This window comes from Lissotriton vulgaris, chromosome 8 (genome assembly GCF_964263255.1).
Source record: "Lissotriton vulgaris chromosome 8, aLisVul1.2, whole genome shotgun sequence".
In the NCBI taxonomy this organism is placed as follows: domain Eukaryota; kingdom Metazoa; phylum Chordata; class Amphibia; order Caudata; family Salamandridae; genus Lissotriton; species Lissotriton vulgaris.
In genome coordinates this window covers 1,564,958,234-1,564,981,674 of record NC_141696.1, presented here as the reverse complement: position 1 = coordinate 1,564,981,674, position 23,441 = coordinate 1,564,958,234, and the positions used below count along the sequence as shown (strand labels likewise).

Sequence of the window (23,441 nt, the reverse complement as noted above, 5' to 3'; positions counted from 1 at the left end):
TAGAACCCTCCATCTCACACTTCTAGAACCCTGCATCTCACACTTCTAGAACCCTGCATCTCACACTTCTAGAACCCTGCATCTCACATTGCTAGAGCCCTGCATCTTACACTGCTAGATCCCTACATCATCTTACACTTCTAGACCCCTGCATTTTACACTTCTAGACCCCTGCATCTCAGGCTTCTAAACCCCTGCATCTAGACCCCTGCATCTTACACTCCTAGAGCCCTGCATCCCACACTTCTAGAACCCTACATCTTGCACTTCCAGACGCTTGCATCTTACACCTCTAACCCCTGAAGCTCAGACTTCTAGAACCCTGCATCTCACACTTCTAGAACCCTGCATCTCATGCTTCTAGACCCCTGCATCTCACACTTCTAGAACCCTGCATCTCACACTTCTAGACCCCTGCATCTCACACTTCTAGACCCCTCCATCTCACACTTCTAGACCTCTGCATCTCACACTTCTAGAACCCTGCATCTCACACTTTTAGAACCCTGCATCTCACACTTTTAGAACCCTGCATCTCACACTTCTAGAACCCTGCATCTCACACTTCTAGAACCCTACATCTTGCACTTCTAGACCCTTGCATCTTACACTTCTAACCCCTGAAGCTCAGACTTCTAGAAGCCTGCATCTCATGCTTCTAGACCCCTGCATCTCACACTTCTAGAACCCTGCATCTCACACTTCTAGAACCCTGCATCTCACACTTTTAGACCCCTGCAGCTCCCATTTTTCTATCCCTGCATCTTACACTTGTAGACCCCTACATATCACACTTCTACACCCCTGCATCTCACAATTCTAGAGCCCTGTATCTTACACTGCTAGATCCCTACATCATCTTACACCTCTAGACCCCTGCATTTTACACTTCTAGACCCCTGCATCTCATGCTTCTAGACCCCTGCATCTAGACCCCTGCATCTTACACTCCTAGAGCCCTGCATCTCACACTTCAAGAACTCTACATCTTGCACTTCTAGACCCTTGCATCTTACACTTCTAACCCCTGAAGCTCAGATTTATAGAACCCTGCATCTCACACTTCTAGAACCCTGCATCTCATGCTTCTAGACCCCTGCATCTCAAACTTCTAGACCTCTGCATCTCACACTTCTAGAACCCTGCATCTCACACTTCTAGACGTCTGCATCTCACACTTCTAGACCCCTGCATCTCACACTTCTAGACCCCTGCATCTCACACTTCTAGACCTCTGCATCTCACACTTCTAGACCTCTGAATCTCACACTTCTAGACCCCTGCATCTCACACTTCTAGAACCCTGCATCTCACACTTCTAGAACCCTGCATCTCACACTTCTAGAACCCGGCATCTCACACTTCTAGAACCCTGCATCTCACACTTCTAGAACCCTGCATCTCACACTTCTAGACCCCTGCAGCTCCTATTTTTCTATCCCTGCATCTTACACTTGTAGACCCCTGCATCTCACACTTCTAGACCCCTGCATCTCACACTTCTAGACCCCTGCAGCTCCCATTTTTCTATCCCTGCATCTTACACTTGTAGACCCCTACATCTCACACGTCTACACCCCTGCATCTCTCAATTCTAGAGCCCTGCTTCTTACACTGCTAGATCCCTACATCATCTTACACTTCTAGACCCCTGCATTTTACACTTCTAGACCCCTGCATCTCATGCTTCTAGACCCCTGCATCTAGACCCCTGCATCTTACACTCCTAGAGCCCTGCATCTCACACTTCTAGAACCCTGCATCTTACACTTCTAGACCCTTGCATCTTACACTTCTAACCCCTGAAGCTCAGACTTCTAGAACCCTGCATCTCACACTTCTAGAACCCTGCATCGCATGCTTCTAGACCCCTGCATCTCACACTTCTAGATCTCTGCATCTCACACTTCTAGAACCATGCATCTCACACTTCTAGACATCGGCATCTCACACTTCTAGACCCCTGCATCTCACACTTCTAGACCCCTGCATCTCACACTTCTAGACCTCTGCATCTCACACTTCTAGACCTCTGAATCTCATACTTCTAGACCCCTGCATCTCACACTTCTAGAACCCTGCATCTCACACTTCTAGAACCCTGCATCTCACACTTCTAGACCCCTGCAGCTCCCATTTTTCTATCCCTGCATCTTACACTTGTAGACCCCTGCATCTCACACTTCTAGACCCCTGCATCTCACACTTCTAGACCCCTGCAGCTCCCATTTTTCTATCCCTGCATCTTACACTTGTAGACCCCTGCATCTCACACTTCTAGACCCCTGCATCTCACACTTCTAGAACCCTACATCTTGTACTTCTAGACCCTTGCATCTTACACTTCTAACCCCTGAAGCTCAGACTTCTAGAACCCTGCATCTCACACTTCTAGAACCCTGCATTTCATGCTTCTAGATCCCTGCATCTCACACTTCTAGAACCCTGCATCTCACACTTCTAGACCTCTGCATCTCACACTTCTAGAACCCTGCATCTCACACTTCTAGACCCCTGCAGCTCCCATTTTTCTATCCCTGCATCTTACACTTGTAGACCCCTACATCTCACACTTCTATACCCCTGCATTTCACAATTCTAGAGCCCTGCATCTTACACTGCTAGATCCCTACATCATCTTACACTTATAGACCCCTGCATTTTACACTTCTAGACCCCTGCATCTCATGCTTCTAGACCCCTGCATCTAGACCCCTGCATCTTACACTCCTAGAGTCCTGCATCTCACACTTCTAGAACCCTGCATCTCACACTTCTAGACCCCTGCAGCTCCCATTTTTCTATCCCTGCATCTTACACTTGTAGGCCCCTACATCTCAAACTTCTACACCCCTGCATCTCACAATTCTAGAGCCCTGCATCTTACACTGCTAGATTCCTACATCATCTTACACTTCTAGACCCCTGCATTTTACACTTCTAGACCCCTGCATCTCATGCTTCTAGACCCCTGCATCTAGGCCCCTGCATCTTACACTCCTAGACCCCTGCATCTCACACCTCTAGAACCCTCCATCTCACACTTCTACACCCCTGCATCTCATAATTCTAGAGCCCTGCATCTTACACTCCTAGATCCCTACATCATCTTACACTTCTAGACCCCTGCATTTTACACTTCTAGACCCCTGCATCCCATGCTTCTAGACCCCTGCATCTTACACTCCTAGAGCCCTGCACCTCACACTTCTAGGCCCCTGCATCTTACACTCCTAGAGCCCTGCACCTCACACTTCTAGGCCCCTGCATCTTACCAATCTAGACCTCTGCACCCCATACTTTTAGACCCCTGCATCTCACGCTTCTAGACCCCTTCCTTACACTTGTAGATCCATGCCTCTCACACCTATATCTCCCTTTACTAACCACAACTATTCTTGTTGTCACCCCATCCTGGAGAGACCGCTCAGATCTTCCTTCTCCAGGTCAAACTACTCTCACACCTATGTTATCGATCCCCATTCCCTGGAGGACAAACTTGTTGCCCCCAGCAGAGACCTCCGGATAGTCAAAGCAGACCAACAGGACCTCATGCTCACCACCTCCAAGGAAGCTTGAGAGTCTGGAAACCCATCCTGGCCTATTAGTCTTGAGGTTTCATCTCCCTCACAGAGCACTAACCCTCTCAGAGAACCGAGCCTCAACCTCAGAACGATGAACAAATGCGATATCTTACAGGTCCCAACAACACACCAAGAGGCTCCAATAACCAAAGTGCATATCAAGTCAATGCTTCTCAACTGCATATCAGCCATAAAACACACTGTGGATATCACCACGCTCTTCATTGCCAAGACCTTGACCTTATCCTAACCGAAGCCTTGCTCAATGATACCTCCTCACGCATTTTGGGCGTTCTAGTTTCACCCAACTATGACTTTATCAGATTGGATAGATCTGAAAAAATTGGAGCGGCTTAGCATGTATTTTACGCTCCTCGCTCACACTAAAACATGCACAAACTTCTCCAATGCCTTCTTGCAAATACCTAGGTATCGATTTTGGATTAATGATAAGATTTTGTGCACTATGCACACTCTCGACCACGCCCCAGGCAACAGCCTACTTTTCATTGAACAATTAATGGAGACCATCTTGTTTTATTCAGACCAACACACCAACCACATCTTCCTTGGGGACGTGAACCGTCATTGGAACGACTCTAATGATCCCATACTGAAGACCTTCGAAGCCTTCCTTTCAGGTCTCACACAATCATGGAATGGCCCAACACACCCTGGGCCTGAGCGTCTCCAAAGACAATGTCATATAATTGGAATCCGTTTCCCCTTTCAACTGGTCCGACCACTATCTAGTGTCCTTGCTGATCTTGGAAAAGACGTCGATTAGAAAGGGCGGACTACTTAAAACAGGAAGATGGGCATGAGACCTCAGAAATTTCAACCTAAACAAGTTATCTTCAATTAGCAATAACCTCCTTCAACCTCCTACAAACATAAGGAATAGTAATGATCTTACAGATCGCATCTTCCAAACCATGTCTGGCATACTCGATACAATTGTTCCAAACAACTAAACAGATTATCCAATAGAAGTTGGAGAATATCTTCTTCCATCATACACCTCAAACACTTGAAGTCGGAGAAGTGTCAATAATAAACACATCTGAAGCAGAATACTTTAGGATACAACTGGACAAAGCCAATAACATACCTAAAAAACTATTCAGACACATCAAACAGCAAGCAACTCACAACTCTAATTCCCATTCGGAAGGAAAGTCATCATTACCTTGTGGAGACGACTTCTCTGCCCATTTCATGGAAAAGACTAAGAAGATCGAATCAGAACTGCAGCTTGCCTCCTAGCATCTGGTAAACCAGTCCTAACTCAGTATTCTCGCTGTATAACATCTTGTGAGAGCCCCCCCAATCCTGCTTTACTGCAAAAAAAGACCACACACTATTGCATAGATCGCCATCTGGTGGTGGGCCCGGATGATTACACTTTGTTGTTGTCTTGGAAGAGTCTTTGTCTGTTGAATGACTCCTCCTATAGATCATAGTGCACATGGGCATCAACTCCATCGTCAGATTGTTTTTTTTCGCCATCGGGCTCGGATGTATTTATCGTTCGGTCCCGTTACCGATCTCTTTTCGACTTCCAGTCCAACATCATACCTTTGGTATCAACAGTAATTCCAGTTACCCGCGTCGACAAAAGGCTTGCGATTCACGATTCCAGCGTTCCTCGGGCCATTGAGCCTTTGGCTCATGGAAAGTGAGGAAATATAAATTTTATGGTCAAGTTGTGTTCCCTAGCGCGTACCCCACCGTCTCCATGTACCAGCTTAAAGTGCATGTAACTTCCCTCCTGTGCCAGCTATGAAGACGCAAATACATTTGCGTCCAACGTCAACATGTCCTCTTTCAGACCCACCCTGAATGGGTTAATTAGTCCGTTCCTAAGTATGCTATGCCAACGTCTTTTTGTAGTGTACCTTACACGTTTTTCTGCTCTGGCAAAGTAGGCCCTGAATTTCTGCCATCGAGCCTTTTTCTCTGGCTTCTGACTCTGAAAGCCTCAGCCCAGGCTGCCTCTGTACCCGTGAACTCTGACTTACTTCCAGCGCGGCCCACCGCGCTCAGCTCAGCCTGCTGCCTGCCAAGACTGACTATAACCTTCGAGTTATCTGTTCCGCTCCTCGAAAATACATTCCTGCCTACTAGCTTCAGTAAACATCCCCCTCAGCTACAGAGCCAAAGGGCCGACCTGTCTCAGTGCAAGTAATTCATAGCCTCTGTCACCATGCTCCCATGGAAGGCCCCATGCCCCACGCTTCTCATGCAGACACTCAGGCGCTCATACACGCATCCATAGTCAGTATAGAATAGCTTCTGCTCCCGAGACCTTTCCGTCCAGATAATATGGTTCCCAAACATCAGATATCAGATATGATAGAAGTACGAGTTGATCTGACATGCCAGACTTCTGTCTCTTTCCGTTAGTGTAAATGTCAAGTCCCCTGCACCCTCCAGTTTCACGTCAATCACACGTCATGCAGCTGCGCGCGCATCCAAGCTTCTGATTTCTGCTGACATTGCAACTTTCTGCTTAGTGCCAACCCCTTTGTGACACCTACCTGTGACGTTTCTAGCACACACCTCCAGTTCACGCCTAGTCCACGCCTTCTGATTACGTACTAGTAACACGTGGATACTGTTATCTTGTCTTCTCTCAGCTGTTACGCCTACTGTATTGCTTTCTATGACATGAATTAAGTATATAAGCTATGTACTGTCAATAAAATGTAGCGCTCTATCCCTTCTTCCACCCCTGTGGTGGGAAGAACATGATATCCTGGTCTTGACCATTCCTTTTTGAGGAATAAAACCCCTAAGAACTCTAACCCCACGGACTCTGGTTTTTTCTTTCCGATTTGAGTAATTATTGATTAAGTACTTACCTGCATAGAAATTAAGACGGTAAATTATATATTTACATCAAAAGAACACCCTTCAAGAAGTGCCCTCAGTGTGGACACAAATTTCCTCACACTGATCTTCATGTGGTTTGCAATCTGTACTTGTCCCCGGAGCATGAGAGTTGAGATTGCGAGGCCTGCGCATTGGTCTGGTTCAAGAAAACCATCAGAGACCATCAAGCTCGAAGAGTCAAGGCGCAGTCCTCTTCATCGACACCAGACCTCATTATAGACGAGGCTCCAATCGAGATAGAGCCTGAAGAACAACAGCAGGGCGATATTGTTTCCGAAGCAGAGGATTCACCTTTCGGAGCTGAGGAACAATCAGAAGACAATGATCTTCTTCCAGCTGGTCAACAGGTTGTGAGTACAAGGTTCGACCCTGTTCACCCCCCATACCGGGACAGGCTTCCGGTCCACCTCCACCTCCGGGTCCAGGTGCACACCGACCAAAACCTTCCGACGCCCCGCCTTCCAGCTCGGCAACGAAGAATCCAGTCGACTCAAGCTGGAGTCAGTCTGTCAGTCCCGACAAGCAAAAGGTCCTCAAACCGAAACTAACCCCGGCACCGAAGCAGCCCTTGGTACCGAAACCGGTTGAGCCAAAAACAAGCACAGCACCGAGAGAGGTTCCCCAGGCTATCGAACAGAAGACAATTCCAGTTCCGAAAAAAGGCGACCCGAAGCCTGCTTCGGCACCGAAACACACTTCGGCTCCGAAGGTGGATGATTCCAAACGTACTTCGGGACCAGTAATTCCGGATCCAAAAAGCTCTGATCCGAGAAAGAAATATGACATCAAGTCTTCGGAACTAAAGCCAAAATCCACTCCAAAGGCAACAGACACTGTAAAATCTAAGCATTTCAATCCCAAGCAGGATAAAACGGCAGAGAAAAATTATATTTCCACCCAGATCCAAAGCAAAGACTCTTCATATTAATCCAAAGACTGGACTTGTAATTGCAGTGCCTGAAAAGAGGAACATGGACTCTCCCAAACCACCTCCAGTTCCTCTTAAAATGTATGCTCAAACTTCACCCATAAGAATTCCTTCACCATTGCTTGAAATACTGATAGATATTTCTCCTGCACACTCACCATCCATCACGCATAGCCCTACACCAAAGGATGATGATGATGAAGACAATTATTCACATGGGGTGAGAAAGTGAGCAACACATAGATGACACAGATGACCCAGACAATATTCCTGGGCCATCAGATGATCCCTGGGAAGATTATAATGCACCAGATGCACCAGATCTGCCACAAGACGATGCATACCCTTCAAGACCATCTTCCCAGACAACACTATTGGGTTTACACTGCTTATTCATGAGGCAGCCACTTTCCATGGAGTGGACTTACATACAGATCCAGTGGAAGAGGACTTCCTTATGGACACACTACTGTCGTCACATAAAACCACAGCCACAGTATTAATACTTAGTGGAGTTATGTTATGTTATGTTATGTTATGTTATGTTATGTTATGTTATGTTATGTTATGTTATTAGACATTTATATCGCGCACGGATACTCAAGAGTGTCCCGGCGCGGAGGTGAACCATAACAACGAGCAATACATTTAGGAGGGAAGGTTAAAAAGGAAGCTCTTCAGCTGTTTCTTAAATGAAGTGGTACCTTGGATGTTACGCAGCTCCAGGTGAAGAGAGTTCCAGGCCTCCGCAGCCTTAACAGAGAGGGGGCTACCCCCTAGCCGAACCCTGCGAAAGTGGGGGATGTTGGTCAGACGCAGAGTGGTAGAGCAGAGGTTTCTGCGAGGCGTGTAGAAGGAGCAACGCCTCTGGAGGTAAACCGGGCCGAGACCATGAAGGGCTCTATAGGCCAGCGTAAGGGCCTTAGTGGTAAAGTGGTAAAACATGCACCAGAGGTATTCAAAGACCCCGTCAGAGCCAGAGTAATTAACCCCAGACTAGAAAAGAGGTATAAAGCGGCTCCAACTGACCCAGCATACATCAAAGGTCAGCTGCCATTGGACTCGTTAGTAGTCTCAAATGCGAGGAAAAGAGCGAACTCGCAGTCAACAGGGGATGCTCCACCCCCTGATAAGGGGTCCAAGCTTTTAGATGCTTCAGGAAAACGCAGCATCTCACAAGCAGCCACTGTCTGGAGGATTACCAACACTCAAGGGTTGTTAGCAAGATATGATTGAGCTCATTATGATGAGCTAGAAACACACATGCAACATTTACAAGAACAATATAAGACCAAGGCTTCTGACTTAACACAAGAAGGCAAAGTCATTACCAATACCTCATCCGATGTGCATTAGATGCTGCCGACACAGCCTCTAGAGCAATAAATACAGGAGTACTGTAGCGTAGACATGCCTGGTTACGCATCTCGGGGTTCAAGCAGGAAGTACAGGCCAGTATCCTAAATCAACCCTTCGACCAGCAACATCTCTTTTGTCCAACGGTTGATAATGCACTAGAGAAGATGAAAAAAGATTCTGATACCGCAAAACCCATGGGAGCTTTACAAACTCAGACCCATCGAGCCTCCTTTCGTCGCTCCTCTTACAGGGGTGCCTCTAAAGGTTTTCAAACGGACAACACCTCCTCTTCTTATAAAGCGCCCACCCAAGCCTCGCCTAGAAAAGGGTATTACAGAGGAGGATATAGAGGTAACAACAATAAGGGTAGAGGCAGAGGCAATTACAACCACAATGCCTCAACTCCCAAACAGTGACATCCCTGCCATCCCCCCCTGACCATTCCACTCCTGTCGGGGGGAGATTGCAACAGTTTCTACCTGTCTGGAACTCCATCACCACAGACAGGTGGGTAAGACAAATAGTTCAGTCAGGATATTGCCTGGAGCTCACTTCCACTCCTCCAACAATACCACCCAGACAACGTCCCATGTCACAGGAGCATCTCACACTCCAAAAACAAGAGGTTGCATTTCTACTACAAAAGAATGCAATAGAACCAGAAACACCAGCAAAACACAGGAGTTTACTCCCTATACTTTCTCATACCCAAAAAGGACGGTTCCCTCAGACCTATACTAGATCTAATGCCTCTTTACATACAAACAAACCACTTCCATATGGTCACATTACAGCAGGTTCTGCCACTGTTGAAACAAGGCGACTTCCTTGCCACATTAGATCTCAAGGAGGCCTACTTCCACATTCCCATCCATCAATCTCACAGAAAGTACCTTTGATTCGTACTAGAAGGTCAACATTACCAATTCAAAGCACTCCCTTTCGGAGTAACTACAGTACCTCAAGTTTTCACAAAGTGTCTAGCAGTAGTAGCAGCACACTTAAGAAGGGACAACATTCACGTCTTTCCATACCTAGACGACTGGCTAATAAAATCAAAAGTCATACCACCAATGTGTACAGCACACGCATCAGACCATCTGCCTGTTACTCAAGCTGGGATTCACAGTAAATCAAAAGAAGTCACATTTCCAACCGTCTGTCTCAACAGTATCTAGGTGCCACAATAGATACCTCCAAAGCAATTGCATTCCCCAATCCAACAAGGATACAAAGTATGCAAGCTCTTATACAAAAATTCCAGCCACAACACTCACTCCCAGCTCGAGTGTTCATGCAACTAATTGGAATGATGGCATCTTGCATTTTCATAGTACCACAAGCAAGACTACAAATGCGCCCCATACAAGAGTGCTTGGCAAGTCAGTGGAATCGGCTCAGCAACAAATAACAGATCTGGTGGTGGTGGACGACCCGACACATCGCTCTCTGCAGTGGTGGAACACCAAAAACCTTTCCAAGGGCTGGCCGTTCATAGAACCTGTTCCACAAGAGGTACTAACCACAGAGGCATCTCTCACGGGATGGGGAGCACATTTAGAAGTACACACAGTACAGGGTACATGGACACCGCAACAAAAGCTGCTCCACATAAATCATCTGGAGTTGCTAGCAATTTTTCTAGCTCTAAAATCGTTTCAACATGCCTATCAAGCAAGTATGTACTAGTACGTACCGACAATATGACACCCATGTATTGCATCCAAAAAAAGGGAGGAACACAATCCTTACAGCTCTCCCGGGTGGCGCAGAGCATATGGAGGTGGGCCATTCCTCAAAAAATCTTTCTGGTAGCAGAACATCTACCAGGAGTTCACAATCAAGTTGTGGATCTGTTAAGTCGTCAAAGACAACAGATACACGAGTGGGAACTTCATCCTCAAGTTCTTCAACCTTTCTTTTACAAGTGGGGCCAAACAGAGATAGATCTGTTCGCCACACACCGCAACTCCAAATGCCCAAGCTTCGCCTCCAGATACCCACACCCATTGCAATGCAGTATGGATGAGTTGGTCAAACAAATGTGTGTATGCTTTTCACCTCTCCCACTAATCAGTTAGTGGTACGCAAGCTACAGCAACATTCCCTCACATTGATTCTCATAGCACCAACATGGGTAAGACAACCGTGGTACACCACACATCAAAAATTAAAACTCTCTCCACATTTACTGACACAGTAACATGGAGAGATCATGCATCCAGACCCAATGCAGCCCAATCTAGTGATTTGGCACCTGAGATCTTAGAATTTGGATACTTTAATCTTCCGCCTGATTGCATGAATGTCATAAAAGAAGTGAGACGTCCCACCACTAGAGCATGCTATGCAGCCAAGTGGAAACGATTTGTTGTGTATTGCACAAATAACAACAATAACCCATTAGATGTTTCCATCCAAAACATCATATGCTACCTGCTCCATCTCCAAAAATGTAATTTAGCGTACTCCTCAATCAGGTTACATCTTGCTGCTATAGCAGCCTACCTGCAAAACAGACAACATTTGTCATTATTTAGAGTACCTGCCATCAAAGCGTTTATGGAAGGACTCAAAAGAATAATTCCTCCCAGAATACCACCCTCCCCGGTATGGAATTGAAATATTGTTCTCACTAGACTTATGGGTCCTCCATTTGAACCATTGCCTAAGTGTGAATTACAGTTTCTTACATGGAAAGTTGCTTTTTTAGTTGCTAATACCTCACTCAGACAAGTAAGTGAGATCCAGGCATCAACAATTCAACAACCATTCATACAACTCTATCAGAACAAAGTGGTTCTTAAAACAAACCCAACATTTCCTCCAAATGTCATTTCACAGTTCCATCTCAACCAATCTATTGAGTTGCCAGTATTCTTTGCTCAACCACAAACAGTTGCAGAACGAGCTCTACATACATTAGATGTAAAAAGAGCGCTCCTCTACTACCTTTACAGGACAAAACCATTTCGTAAAACAAAACAATTGTTTGTGTCCTTTTCTCCTCCACATAAAGGTAATCCCATTTCAAAATCTGGGATTGCAAGATGGACTGTTAAGTGCATTCAAATTTGTTACCAAAAAGCAAAACACACTCTATCCATTCCCCCTAGGGCTCATTCCACCCGTAAATTATGGGCATCTATGGCATTCCTAGGAAATATACCACTAGATGATATCTGTAAAGCAGCTACATGGTCTGCACCACACACATTTACAAAACACTACTGTGTAGATGTGCAGGCAAAACAACAAGCTAGTGTGGGCCAGGCTGTACTCAAGACATTATTTCAAACTACTGCGACAGATACGGGTGGTCGCCGCTAAGGGCGAAAAACTGCTTTGCAATCAATGCAAAAGTGTGTGGTTTGCAGCCCATATGCCTCGAACGAAAAATGCTACTTACCAGTATGCATCTGTTCTTGGAATGTAGGGCTGCAGAGCCACACACTCCCACCCGCCACCCCGGCTACCTATATCTGTTCCAGTGATATCTTAATTAGATACACAACACATGGACATCATTTTCTGTACTCATACAACTCCATCATTTCCCCAATGGCGAAAAACAATCCGACGATGAAGTCGATGCCCAGGTGCACTACGATCTATATGAGGAGTCATCCAACAGACAAAGACTCTTCCAAGACAATAACAAAGTGTAATCATCCGGGCCCACCACCAGATGGCGATCTATGCAATAGTGTGTGGCTCTGCAGCCCTACATGCCAAGAACAGATGCATACTGGTAAGTAGCATTTTCCTTCTTGGATTACCTTCAAATTCCAGACAAAGCTGACATACTCAAGATAATAACATCACTAAAACCCAGCTACCATTTATACGATCCTCTGCCTGCCGAACTCAAAGACCTTAAATCCTCTATTCTCTTGCTCTAGACCATGATTGTTCATGCATCCTTCTCTCTGGGCCTGATTCCAGATTGCCTAAAGATATGAAAGGTCTCTCCCATCCTGAAAAAGCCTAATGCTGACCAGTCTGACTTCAGTCTTTTCCATATGTGAAAAAACAAGGACCCCCTGGATGGCAAATATTACAATTCCTAGGACAGGGAAAAACAATTTATGAGTATCAAATCCTAGGCAATCAAAACAGCAGTAAATGGAACAAGTATCCAGGGCAAAACACTAAGTTCACGCACTAATATAAAATCGATATCCTTTTAATGAGACAGTGTAATAAAAAATCTTTTAAAGATCATACATCAAATTAAAACACAATGCATACAGGATTAAATACACAAATAAAAAACAACCATTGCTCTTAATAAAGAACAGTAAAAGAAATCAAATTTAAAAAAACAATATTGTGACAAAAAGTGGCAATTAATGTAACTCGACGCGCGTTTCGGCGTATAAAGAACGCCTTCTTCAGGAGCCGCACAATTTTCTGAAATACAGAATGGACAAAAAAAGAAATAATCAAACTACAATATAAAAAAAGTACACATTCAATAACACGATAAAAAATTCATACTATCTTACATTTCATAATCTCAATTACATAGCCCCATCAGCATAACATTGTCCCTAACTGGCTTGGATACTTATTACATGATGAATAAATAAAACACCAACAGAAATTCAAAAGATATATATCTGAGCATTAGTATGAGTTCGTGAGCTCAGCTCGTCATAAGCCTCGAAGAGGTTAGTAGTAGCAGTAATAGTACAAATAGTACTTTTAATAGTAGTAGTGGTAGTTGTAGCAGTATCAGTAATGGTACTAGTATCGTATGTAATGATAGTATTAGTGGTAGTAGTATCATTAGCAGTAGTAGTAGTATCATTAGTAATGATTGTAGTAGTGCTGTTGCTCACATATTCATTTACCCTAAAGAAATGAAAACACAAAAGGCATTTGGCAAAACAGGAACAAATTGGTTTAATTAGTCGCTGCGGCCGGGAGAGCCTGGACAGAGTGCGTCTGCTTAAAATCTTTCGATGTACAATGTTTTAGCCGTCAATTTACATAGTTCATAAGGTACACTAAAATAATTTTCTACATTCCAAAAAGCATTTCAGTTGTCAATCTACAAGCTTGGACATCAGATAAGGACACAGATGGCTCTTGGCCTGAGGGAGAACTGGTGTGGGACAGTCGGTATGTGTCCAGATGTCCGGTGTGAGGAGCACTGTGTGTAGTGTGCATGTCGTGTCCTGATTGAGTACATCTATCTACATGTGGTATCTAGCTTAGTGGTATTTCTGTGAAACGCGAGCCCTTGGCCATACAGGCTTTATTAGGGCCAGTTAGCTCGGACTTGTTCGTGGTGCGACTATCTATCTGTGGAATCGATCAGGGATATCCCTGGGTGCGTGTTTGTCTTTGGTTTATGAGGAGCCCCACCGGCGACCTGTTACTTGATATGCTTGGGCATGTGTCACAGGATCTGCCTGACCACGTATCTTGGTGTTGATGGAGAGATCACCTTGGGTAAATCCGACAGCAATTATGTCATTTAATCGGAACGCCTAACAATAATATGGCAGCCACTGTTATCATTTTTATCGCCATTATCAACATTGCACATACAGCTGTTGTCTTGTACATTGATATCGCTTGTACTGGTTTTAACAAGGTTATGTTTGCTCTGATCTGAATATAGATTGACCATTTTCATTTTAGCAATATTAATATTAGCATACATTGTTCATTATTGCTTTTGTTGGCGCTGATGTACGGGAACGAGCTACGGTGTACATTGACATTGCGTTGACAGGCATTGTGCAGATACAAGCGGTGGCATAAGTTCACATTGCATTTATTGATAGCTCTGTTTGCCGGGCCTGCACATAATATGGCATTCCTTGACATCGTATTCACCCTTTCCGACGGTGGTAGTAGTGTCATTAGCAGTAGTAGTAGTATGGTTAGTAATAATAGTAGTAGTACTAGTAGTATCATTAGCAGTAGTAGTAGTAGTATGGATAGTAATAATAGTAGTAGTGGTAGTAGTATCATTAGTGGTAGCACTATTTGTAGTATGATTAGGCATAGTAGTAGTGGTGGTAGTATCATTAGTAATAATAGTAGTAGTGCTAGTAGTATCATTAGTGGTAGCAGGATTTGTAGTATGATTAGGTATAGTAGTAGTAGTGCTAGTAGTATCATTAGTAGAAGTAGTAGTGGCATCAATAGTAGTATCGCTTGTAACAACAGTAGTGGTAGTAGTATCAGTTGTATGATTAGTAATAGTACTGGTAGTATTAGTATCATTAGTAATAATAGTAGTAGTGCTAGTAGTATCCTTAGCAGTAATAGTGGTAGTATCAGCAGTAGTAGTGGTACTGGTAATACTTTTAAATCTGGAGACTCATAAAACGAAGCGCTGCTAGCCTGTAGTGACTGATAGGTGGTGACTAGGCTGCACTTGAAGACGGCTTTAGGGGGAAGCAAAGTTCTTTGAGGTAAATCTTTGGATTGAGGGGGATCAAGCTGAGGGTGTGTCCTCCTGAGGAACATGGTCAGCTTTCCTAAGACCTAAGATAGATCGGTGAGGTCAAAATGGAGGGCATTGCAGTAGTCAAGGTGGGAAAGGATGCAGGACCCTACCACTAGGCTGACATTCTTTGTAGATATGTTGCTATAGGCTTTAGGCAAACGTAGTGACAAGGCGGGGCCTTGGTGAACGCCTCATGGTCGTGAGGTGTCCTTTGGCTTTGTAAAAGGGGGCACTGTCACAGACTGTCAGTGATTTCAGAAAAATGAGGTGCTCAATGCTAGCGCTTGTCCTCAGCCCAGCGGATTCAAAGCACTCCAGAAAGATGTCATGGTTGGCCGCATTGAAGAACACTGAGAGGGTGAGGAAAATAATCCCTTCTTCCTGCCCCTCATCTTGCCAGGCCTGTCACTGGCCAAGAATTTCAACTAGTACTGATTGAGTTCTGTGTCCCGGCCCTTTATCAAGCGGTCGCTATCCTGTCCTACTAGGTTAGCCAGGCAGCCTGTTTGTGTTGTTGCATAATCTTTGCCACGGCAGGAAGTTGAGAAAAGATTATACTTTTCAACCCTAAGCATTCAAGGACAGACCTTTTCAACAGCGGGGTTCTTCTACCCTTTTTGAGTCACTGTGCTTCGTGTCCTTCCTGCAGCGAGGTACTGTTGGCTTCCTGAGGAAGTCCTGTCACGGGAAGAAGTTATTGGGCAGTGGTCATCTGGTGACTCTGGGTTAAGGCTGGATGGAGCAACATTCAACTTGCTTAGGTTTTTCAGTGTGAGGACAGAGATAATAACTGAGAACTGATGGCTGTAAAGGTTTAGAGGGATTGTCAGAGTTACTCATCTGCTTATTGTAAATATTAAACATTTTGGAGGGACAAACTACTACAACAGTTCTGGGATAGGGTAACCCCTTAATCAGTTATGGTCATGTTGCATCATTCTTTAACATTTTGCGTGCGCTGGACGGCTTAGGGCCGTCCGACACAACAGTGCTGTGTGCGTTGGACGGCTCCTTGCCGACCGCACATATGGCACATGAAATCACTTTGTGAGGGCACAAAGGGATTTCTTTGTGCCCTGAACAGCCTCAGGAGTTGGGGAAGGGCTTTCCCAGCTCCTGAGGCTATTCTGCTTGTTTCAAGGAAATGAGGATCAGTGCGCATGAAACTGAAACTGAAATGAACCAATAGGCTTATTTCAGTTCCACTATCTACATGCTTGTGGGGCTATCTCTCCCGCCGAGCACGTAGAAAGACAGGAGAGGTATCATTGAAAAGGGGGGAGACTCTCCCCCTTTCCAATGGTATCCACCCCCTAGTGAAATCCTGCTTGGGGAATCACCTTACAAGGGCGATCCCCAAGCAGGGATCCACCGACTGGACACCTGAGAGAGAGGCACAGCCTGTTGGACAAGGGCCTTTGCTCCCCCAATTAATTTGTGGCATATTCCGTCTTTCCGCCCCCCACCCCCCTCAGGGCAGACAGGGGCAATAGCCCTCAATAGCACTAGAAAGAAGATGGAGGAGATGATACTCTTTAACTTATAAAAATGCTTACAAAGCTGCTCTTAAAGGTTATCCTTCAGCGTGTAAAGAAGCACACATTGTTTACGTTGCTAACACAATAACTAAGGCATCGAATCGTCCTCGGGCTCTATTTTCGGTAGTGAAGAAGTTAGCTGGCTCTGATACCATCCTTTCTCCTCCTGTCCTTGATGAAAATCAATTTAACAGCATTGCTGACTCCTTTATTCAGAAGGTTGAACTTATTGACAAGTCACTCTCTGCTCCTTCCCCTTCCTTGTGTAGTATGACTTCTGCATTTGACCCTACATATCACAGTAATTGTGACCAGATTTCTTCCTGGCACCCATTTGAAGAGGCGTCTTTCCAAAATTGTTTAAACAGTATTAAATCTGGGTCTCCTCTTGATCCTTTGCCTATTAACATCCTTTGTCCGCTCTCTGCCACATCTAAAGGCGTCCTTATCAATCTTCTTAACGCCTCTATGCGGGAGGCCTTGGTACCCCCCGAGTGGAAGCGAGCCATGGCCATCCCTTTGTTGAAAAAGGCCAAAGCAGATCCTTCTGTACTGTCTAACTTCAGACCTATATCTCTGCTTCCGGCTTTCTCCAAAATTTTGGAGACACATATCAATACTCAACTGACACAACACATAGACAAAGTTGGCTATCTTCATTATTCACAATCCGGGTTCAAAGCCAACTTTTCAAATGAAACCGCTCTGCTTGGGGTTACTGAGAAACTGCGCCAGCATTTAGATCAAGGGGAAACTGCGGCACTCATTCTATTAGATTTGAGTGCTGCATTCGACACTGCGTCGCATAACATCTTGCTCAACGCCCTTAGGTCTTTTGGGCTGGACGGCACTGCCCTATCCTGGTTTGCTTCATTCCTTGATGGTCGAAGTTTTCAAGTCTTTTCTGCTAAGGCATCATCTAAGATCTGCGTATCAGCACATGGAGTCCCACAGAGATCCATTTAAAGCCCCCTGCTCTTCAACATCTATGTCAGACCTCTGGCAGAGATTTTGGAAGAGGCGGGTCTTTCCCTATATCCGTATGCGGATGATACGCAGATTGTCTTTTTGCTTTCCACCACTGAAGACGCTACGACATCTGCCCTTCAGTACGGCCTACGGCAAGTGACAGAGTGGATGCGCCTTAACTGTTTGAAGTTAAATGGGGATAAGACTGAGGTCCTTATCCTGGGCAAGCAGAAGGACCTATGGGGCCCTCACCATTGGGCTCAGGAAATGGGTTCCTTTCCCCTACCTGTCACTCATGTCCGTAATCTGGGCATCATTATTTATGATAGTCTCTCTATGAGACAACAGGGTGCGAGTGTTGCTGCCATCTGTTTCACGATCTTGAGGTGGCTTCGTAAGATCGTTTGGATGCTTCCTGCCTCAATCCAACGCACGGTAGTCCAGGCACTCATCTCCTCTCGCCTCGATTACGGCAATGTTCTCTATCTTGGTAGCTGCCAAACGGTACTGAGATAATTCAGAACTCTGCAGTACGCCTTCTTTGTCAAGTTCCGAGACAGGCTTCCATCTCGCCGTATTTACGTGACCTTCACTGGCTTCGACTTGATCAAAGAATTACATTTAAAACCCTGTGTTACATCTTTAAATTCAAACAAGGTGTGGCACCAGCGTGTCTGCAAGAGCTCATCCATCCTTACATTCCTTCTCGTCCCCTGCGCTCTACAGTCCACGGAGACTTCGTGATTCCCAGATTTAAACTTGCAAGAAAGGGAGGCCGTTCCTTTTCTTGTCTTGGCCCCAAAATCTGGAATTCTCTCCCAGTGTCCTTGAAGAATGACCCGTCCTATCTCAGCTTTCGAAGAAATCTGACTTCTCCTTTTCCAGCAATTTGTGTGCTAGGCGCCGGGAAACCCTTTTTGGGTAGCTGCGCTCGTTACAAAATGAATTTAATAATAACTAGCAGCCCGTCTCAACCTTGTCCGGTAGCAATCAGGCTTCCCCGACCCCCGCCCACCCCGACATTGTCCAGCAGCCCGGGACCCCGCCCGCCCTGACATTGTCCAGCAGCCCGGGTCCCCGCCTGCCCCGTTCCCCGCCTGCCCCGTCCCCCGCCTGCCCCGACCCCCGCCTGCCCCGACATTGTCCGTGGGTCCCCCGGAGCCTTACCTCAGCCGCCGCTCCTCCCCCGCGCTCCTCAGTTCACCGCTACGCCGCTCCTTGCTGCTCGTCACCGCTCCTCCCGCCTGTCCGCCGGTCCTCACCGCCTGTCCCCGCCCGCCCCGTCATTGTCCAGCAGCCCGGGACCCCGCCCGCCCCGACATTGTCCAGCAGCCCGGGCCCCCGCCCGCCCGTCCCCCGTCTGCCCCGACCCTCGCCTGCCCTGACATTGTCCATATTGTCCGTGGGTCCCCCGGAGCCTTACCGCTCCTCCCCCGCACTCCTCAGTTCACCGCTCCGCTGCTCCTTGCCGCTCGTCACCGCCTGTCCACCGGTCCTCAACGCCTGTCCGCCGCTCGTCACCGCTCTCCCCCGCGCGATGTCCGCCTCTCCTCCTCGCGCTCCTGGACGCCGCTCCTCCCCGCGCTCCTGACGTCAGCACGCAGGTCGCGGCCGGCGCTACTTCGAAGGGACTACTTTTTTTTTTAAGGTAATTTTTTTTAATAATGCATATTTTTATAGTTTATATAGCCTATGTCCATCTGCACACCTTGACGATTACAATGATTTATCGGGTGTGTGGATTGGCGCTGTGGTCCCCGAGTTTACCCGTCTCAAAGGTTCAAAGTTCATTCTTTATAATAGTAGTATAGATAATATTAATAATAGCCCCCGATCTGCCCCCCCGAGGGGCAGAAAGCACACTAGGCACCAGGGATGAATTTTTACGGCATATTTAGTGGTGGGGGCTGCCTGAGATGGGCCTGCCATTGCCTCAACCCGCAAAATTCGACAGTCTTTCTGACCCGCTGGGAGGCAGATGGTGTACTAACCCCCAATTTGCCCCCCGGAGGGGGCAGAAAGCACACTAGGTACCAGGGATTGTTTTTTCTTTTTTAAACATAGTGTTGGGGGCTGCCCAAAATGGGCATGCCAATGCCCCCACTCCCCCAAAAAACTGAATAGTCTTTCTGTGGATGGCATTTGGCTGGAGATGTGCATGGATGGCGCTTGGCTGGTGGTGTGCGTAGATGGTGGTGTGCATGGATGGAGGTGTGCGTGTACTGACTCTTCTCTGGCGATGTGGCTTGCATGGCTGCCCCAGCATTTTCTTATCCCTTGTAAACCTCAAATTTTCCTCACATTTCTGTTTGGATAAGCTGTAGGATTGCCCACAGGCATAAATTTCCTACCACCCAGTGTTCCCTTGCTCTCCCAAGAAAAATTATCCCTCACCTGTGTAGGTGCCCAAAGTAGCGTCAGCCTAAAAACATATAAACAAACTGCCCTTTTGGACCCGCTATGGGCCCCCGGCAATCTCGACAAGTTTTTGGCCCTTCCATGTCATAGGCACTTACCCCATCCACATAAGTAAGGTATCATTTTTATCAGGAGATTGAGGGAACTGTGAGTGGCAGAATATTTGTGTAGTGCAATGAACCACAACTCTCCCACACACGTATTAGAGGAAAATGTGACTTTTTAGCTCAATTTGAGGTTTGCAGCAGATTCTGGGAAGGAAAATGTGGGGGATCAATGCAAGCCACACCTCCCTGGACTCCCACGGGTGTCTAGTTTTCAGAAATGTCTGGGTTTGTTAGGTTCCCTTTAGGTTTTTTAGGTGGTTTGTGAGGAATTCCCAACATTCTCCTACCCATCATGCCCAGCAAACCTCAAATTTAGCCTAAAAATCTAATTTTCCTGACTTTTCTGTGTGGTAAAGTTGTGGGATGACTGGACCGCCACAAATGTCCTACCACTCAGTGTTCCCCCCGGTCTCCCAATAAAAATGGTGCCTCACTTGTGTGGGTAGGCATAGTGCCCGCAGCAGGAATAGGCCCAAACCGTACTGTGAAGACTTCAAAATTATTGATTGTAAAAAATATCTGGTTTTCCAAGGAAGTCACCTGCGTTTCTGGTCCCGGGCTCAGCGGCCATCCAGGGAAACCTACCAAACCCAGACATTTCTGAAAACAAGACACCCGGGAGAGTCCAGGGACGTATGGCTTGCATGGACCCCCCCAAAGTTTTTCTACTCAGAATCCCCTGTAAACCATAAATTTAGCAGAAAAAAATGAATTTGTCTCAAAGTCTCCTGATAAAAATGGTACCTCACTCGTGCACCATTATAAATATAGGTATTTTGGATGCTGATATTCTGTCAATGAACCATTTTGGGCCCTTCCTTTCTGCGGGCACTTAGCCTACCCACACAAGTGAGGTACCATTTGTATCACGCTTTCTGAAAATACTATGCACGGCCCTCATTATTAATAAACATGAAGCGCTGGGGAAAAAAACATAGTTGCATAAATAAAGTTGGGCAAGCCACGCACAACAAAAGAATAGTTGCGCGGCTGCCATTGTTAAAGTCAAAGAACAGCATATTGCGCTGCAAAAAAAGCTGTTAAGTTGCGGGAGAGCGCGTTGTGCCTGTACCAGCAGGTAGGAGAAAGTCATGTAAGAAAACAGTGCTCACAGACTGTAAATAAAACATACAGAGTAACCCCTCATGTAAGAGGGCAAGTCCTCATAGGAGGTTGCAGCATGCGACAAGGAGGTACTAAGGAGGGACTACTAAGCCTTTTTGTAAACGAAAAACCACCATTTACAAAGGACAGTAACAGGAGCCAATTGAGAAGATGGGCGGAGCTTAAAGTCAATACCTGAATACAGCATGTCTCGAAGAGACAGCGCAAGCCCTGCCTAGGCGAGACCTAAAAATACTCCCTTCCAACAGAACCCACTGACAGTCCCTGCCGCAAGTTCACAGATGTCACTCATGCAAATTGAGTTAAAAACTATCATTTTATTTTGAGAATTTTTTAACTATGTTTAACTAAGTTTTTACATTCTAACTTTTTGTTTGTTTGTTTTTACTGAATTTGGACAGGGCATGCTTGTTGCCATCTTCTAGCTGCTCGAGCCTGCATAAGAGGCTTCTTGGCTGTGTTTAAAGTTCTCTTTCTCATCTTTCTGTGATAAGGTCTGTTTGAATCCCTGAGATTTCTGAGGCAGAGGGTGTTCAACACAAATAGTTCTTGGCAAGAGGCGGTGAGGAGGGTCAATCAAGAGAATGTTCTGCTCTCCAGGAATTGTCAAACCTCCAGTAAGGGGCTGATATAGTGTTTGTGAGGTACAGCAGTTTGGTCAAACAGCAGTGAATGTTCTGTCTGCCCCACATAGGGTGCGTTGATGTCTACCCACTCTGACAGGATGTCTGCTGTTGTTTGGCAGATCTCGCACATCTGGCGAGCTGTAAATCAACCCTTGCCTTTTGAAAGCATCTCTGAATTAGTACACTGTCAAAACCTTGTCCCCCAGTAAGGAATGCTGCTGTACAGCTCCAACCGCAGGTAATAACTATCAACTCATTGGAATCTGTGCTTCCTTCCTGCAGAGAAAGACACCTGGCCCTCTGTTTGGCACTAAGATTTGGAAGGGCCTTTGCATTGGATCCATGATGGTGCCCCGTGCTCGCATACCTATGCTCAGGTGTCCCAACGTGCTACTGGTCCGGCAGCTGATGCGTTACGAAGCCATACACAGCGAGGTCAGGAAGCGTCTGCAGCTCTCTCTCAAGGTAATGTGCCCACATTTTATATCAGCCAGGGAAGGCAGGGAGGGGCCTTGTGCTTGGAAGAGGGGGTTTACAATTCAAAATCCTGGATATCAAACTTAGTTCAGGAAGTGCACACTACAAAGTAACAACCTTTCCTCTGGCAAAGGGAGGAACTGAGAGTCCAGACAACATGTTTCCTACCTCTTCTGAAGCAGAGGGAGAGGCTGAGAGTCCAGCCTACAAGGCATTTACCTCGCCGATGGGAGAAGGAGCAGTGGAGAGTCTAGACTGCAAGGTTCCCTCCTCCCCTCTGGTCAAAATCAGGGCTCAGACTCCAGTGTCCACGATGCTTGTCTGTGATCTGGCAGAAGGAGGGGGAGGGCAGACAACATGCTTCCCCCTCTTCTGTGGCAGAGGGAGGGGCTGAGAGCCCAGACTGCATACCACTAGTCTGTGATCTAGCGGAGGGAGGGGCTGAGAATCCAGTGTGCACGACACTAGTCTTACACTGTAATGGCAGGCCTGTAGCTCCATTTTGCAAGGCCTCTCATGGGTGGCATATTACATGCTTCAGCCTACGGGAGACATCTGGGGTACCCATGCCCTGGGTACATGTGTACCATATACTAGAAACTGACAAGGGTGCTCCAGTATCCAATCTGGAGTGTACCTAAGTACATGCATAACATTTTAAGGAGAAAGCAGATAGACTGGGGTCCTGATTAGCAGGATCCCAGTCAGACCAGTCGAAAACAGTGTAACATCAAGCAAAATGTGGGGATAACCATAAGAAGAAAATCCTACTTTCCTACAGTAGGGCTGAGATTCCAGAGTGAATGATAATAGTCTGTGATGTGGCAGAGGGAGGGGCTGAGTTTCCAGAGTGCATGACACAAGTCTGTGATCTGGCTCAGGATGGGGCTGAAAGCCCGGTCCACCCATGGCACTAGTCTGTGATGTGGCGCAGGCAGGAACTGAA

General features: G+C 46.3%; 1 protein-coding gene across 1 annotated transcript in view; it reads left to right on the top strand.

Moving 5' to 3' along the window:
* The window catches only part of SPAG17 (sperm associated antigen 17), a 1,900,597-nt gene that overhangs the window by 1,516,742 nt on the left and 360,414 nt on the right, over window positions 1-23,441 (top strand). Inside the window, exon 38 of the mRNA XM_086935838.1 lies at window positions 22,301-22,483. Coding sequence (XP_086791964.1) covers window positions 22,301-22,483 — 183 coding nt within the window. The remainder of the gene's footprint in view (window positions 1-22,300; window positions 22,484-23,441) is intronic.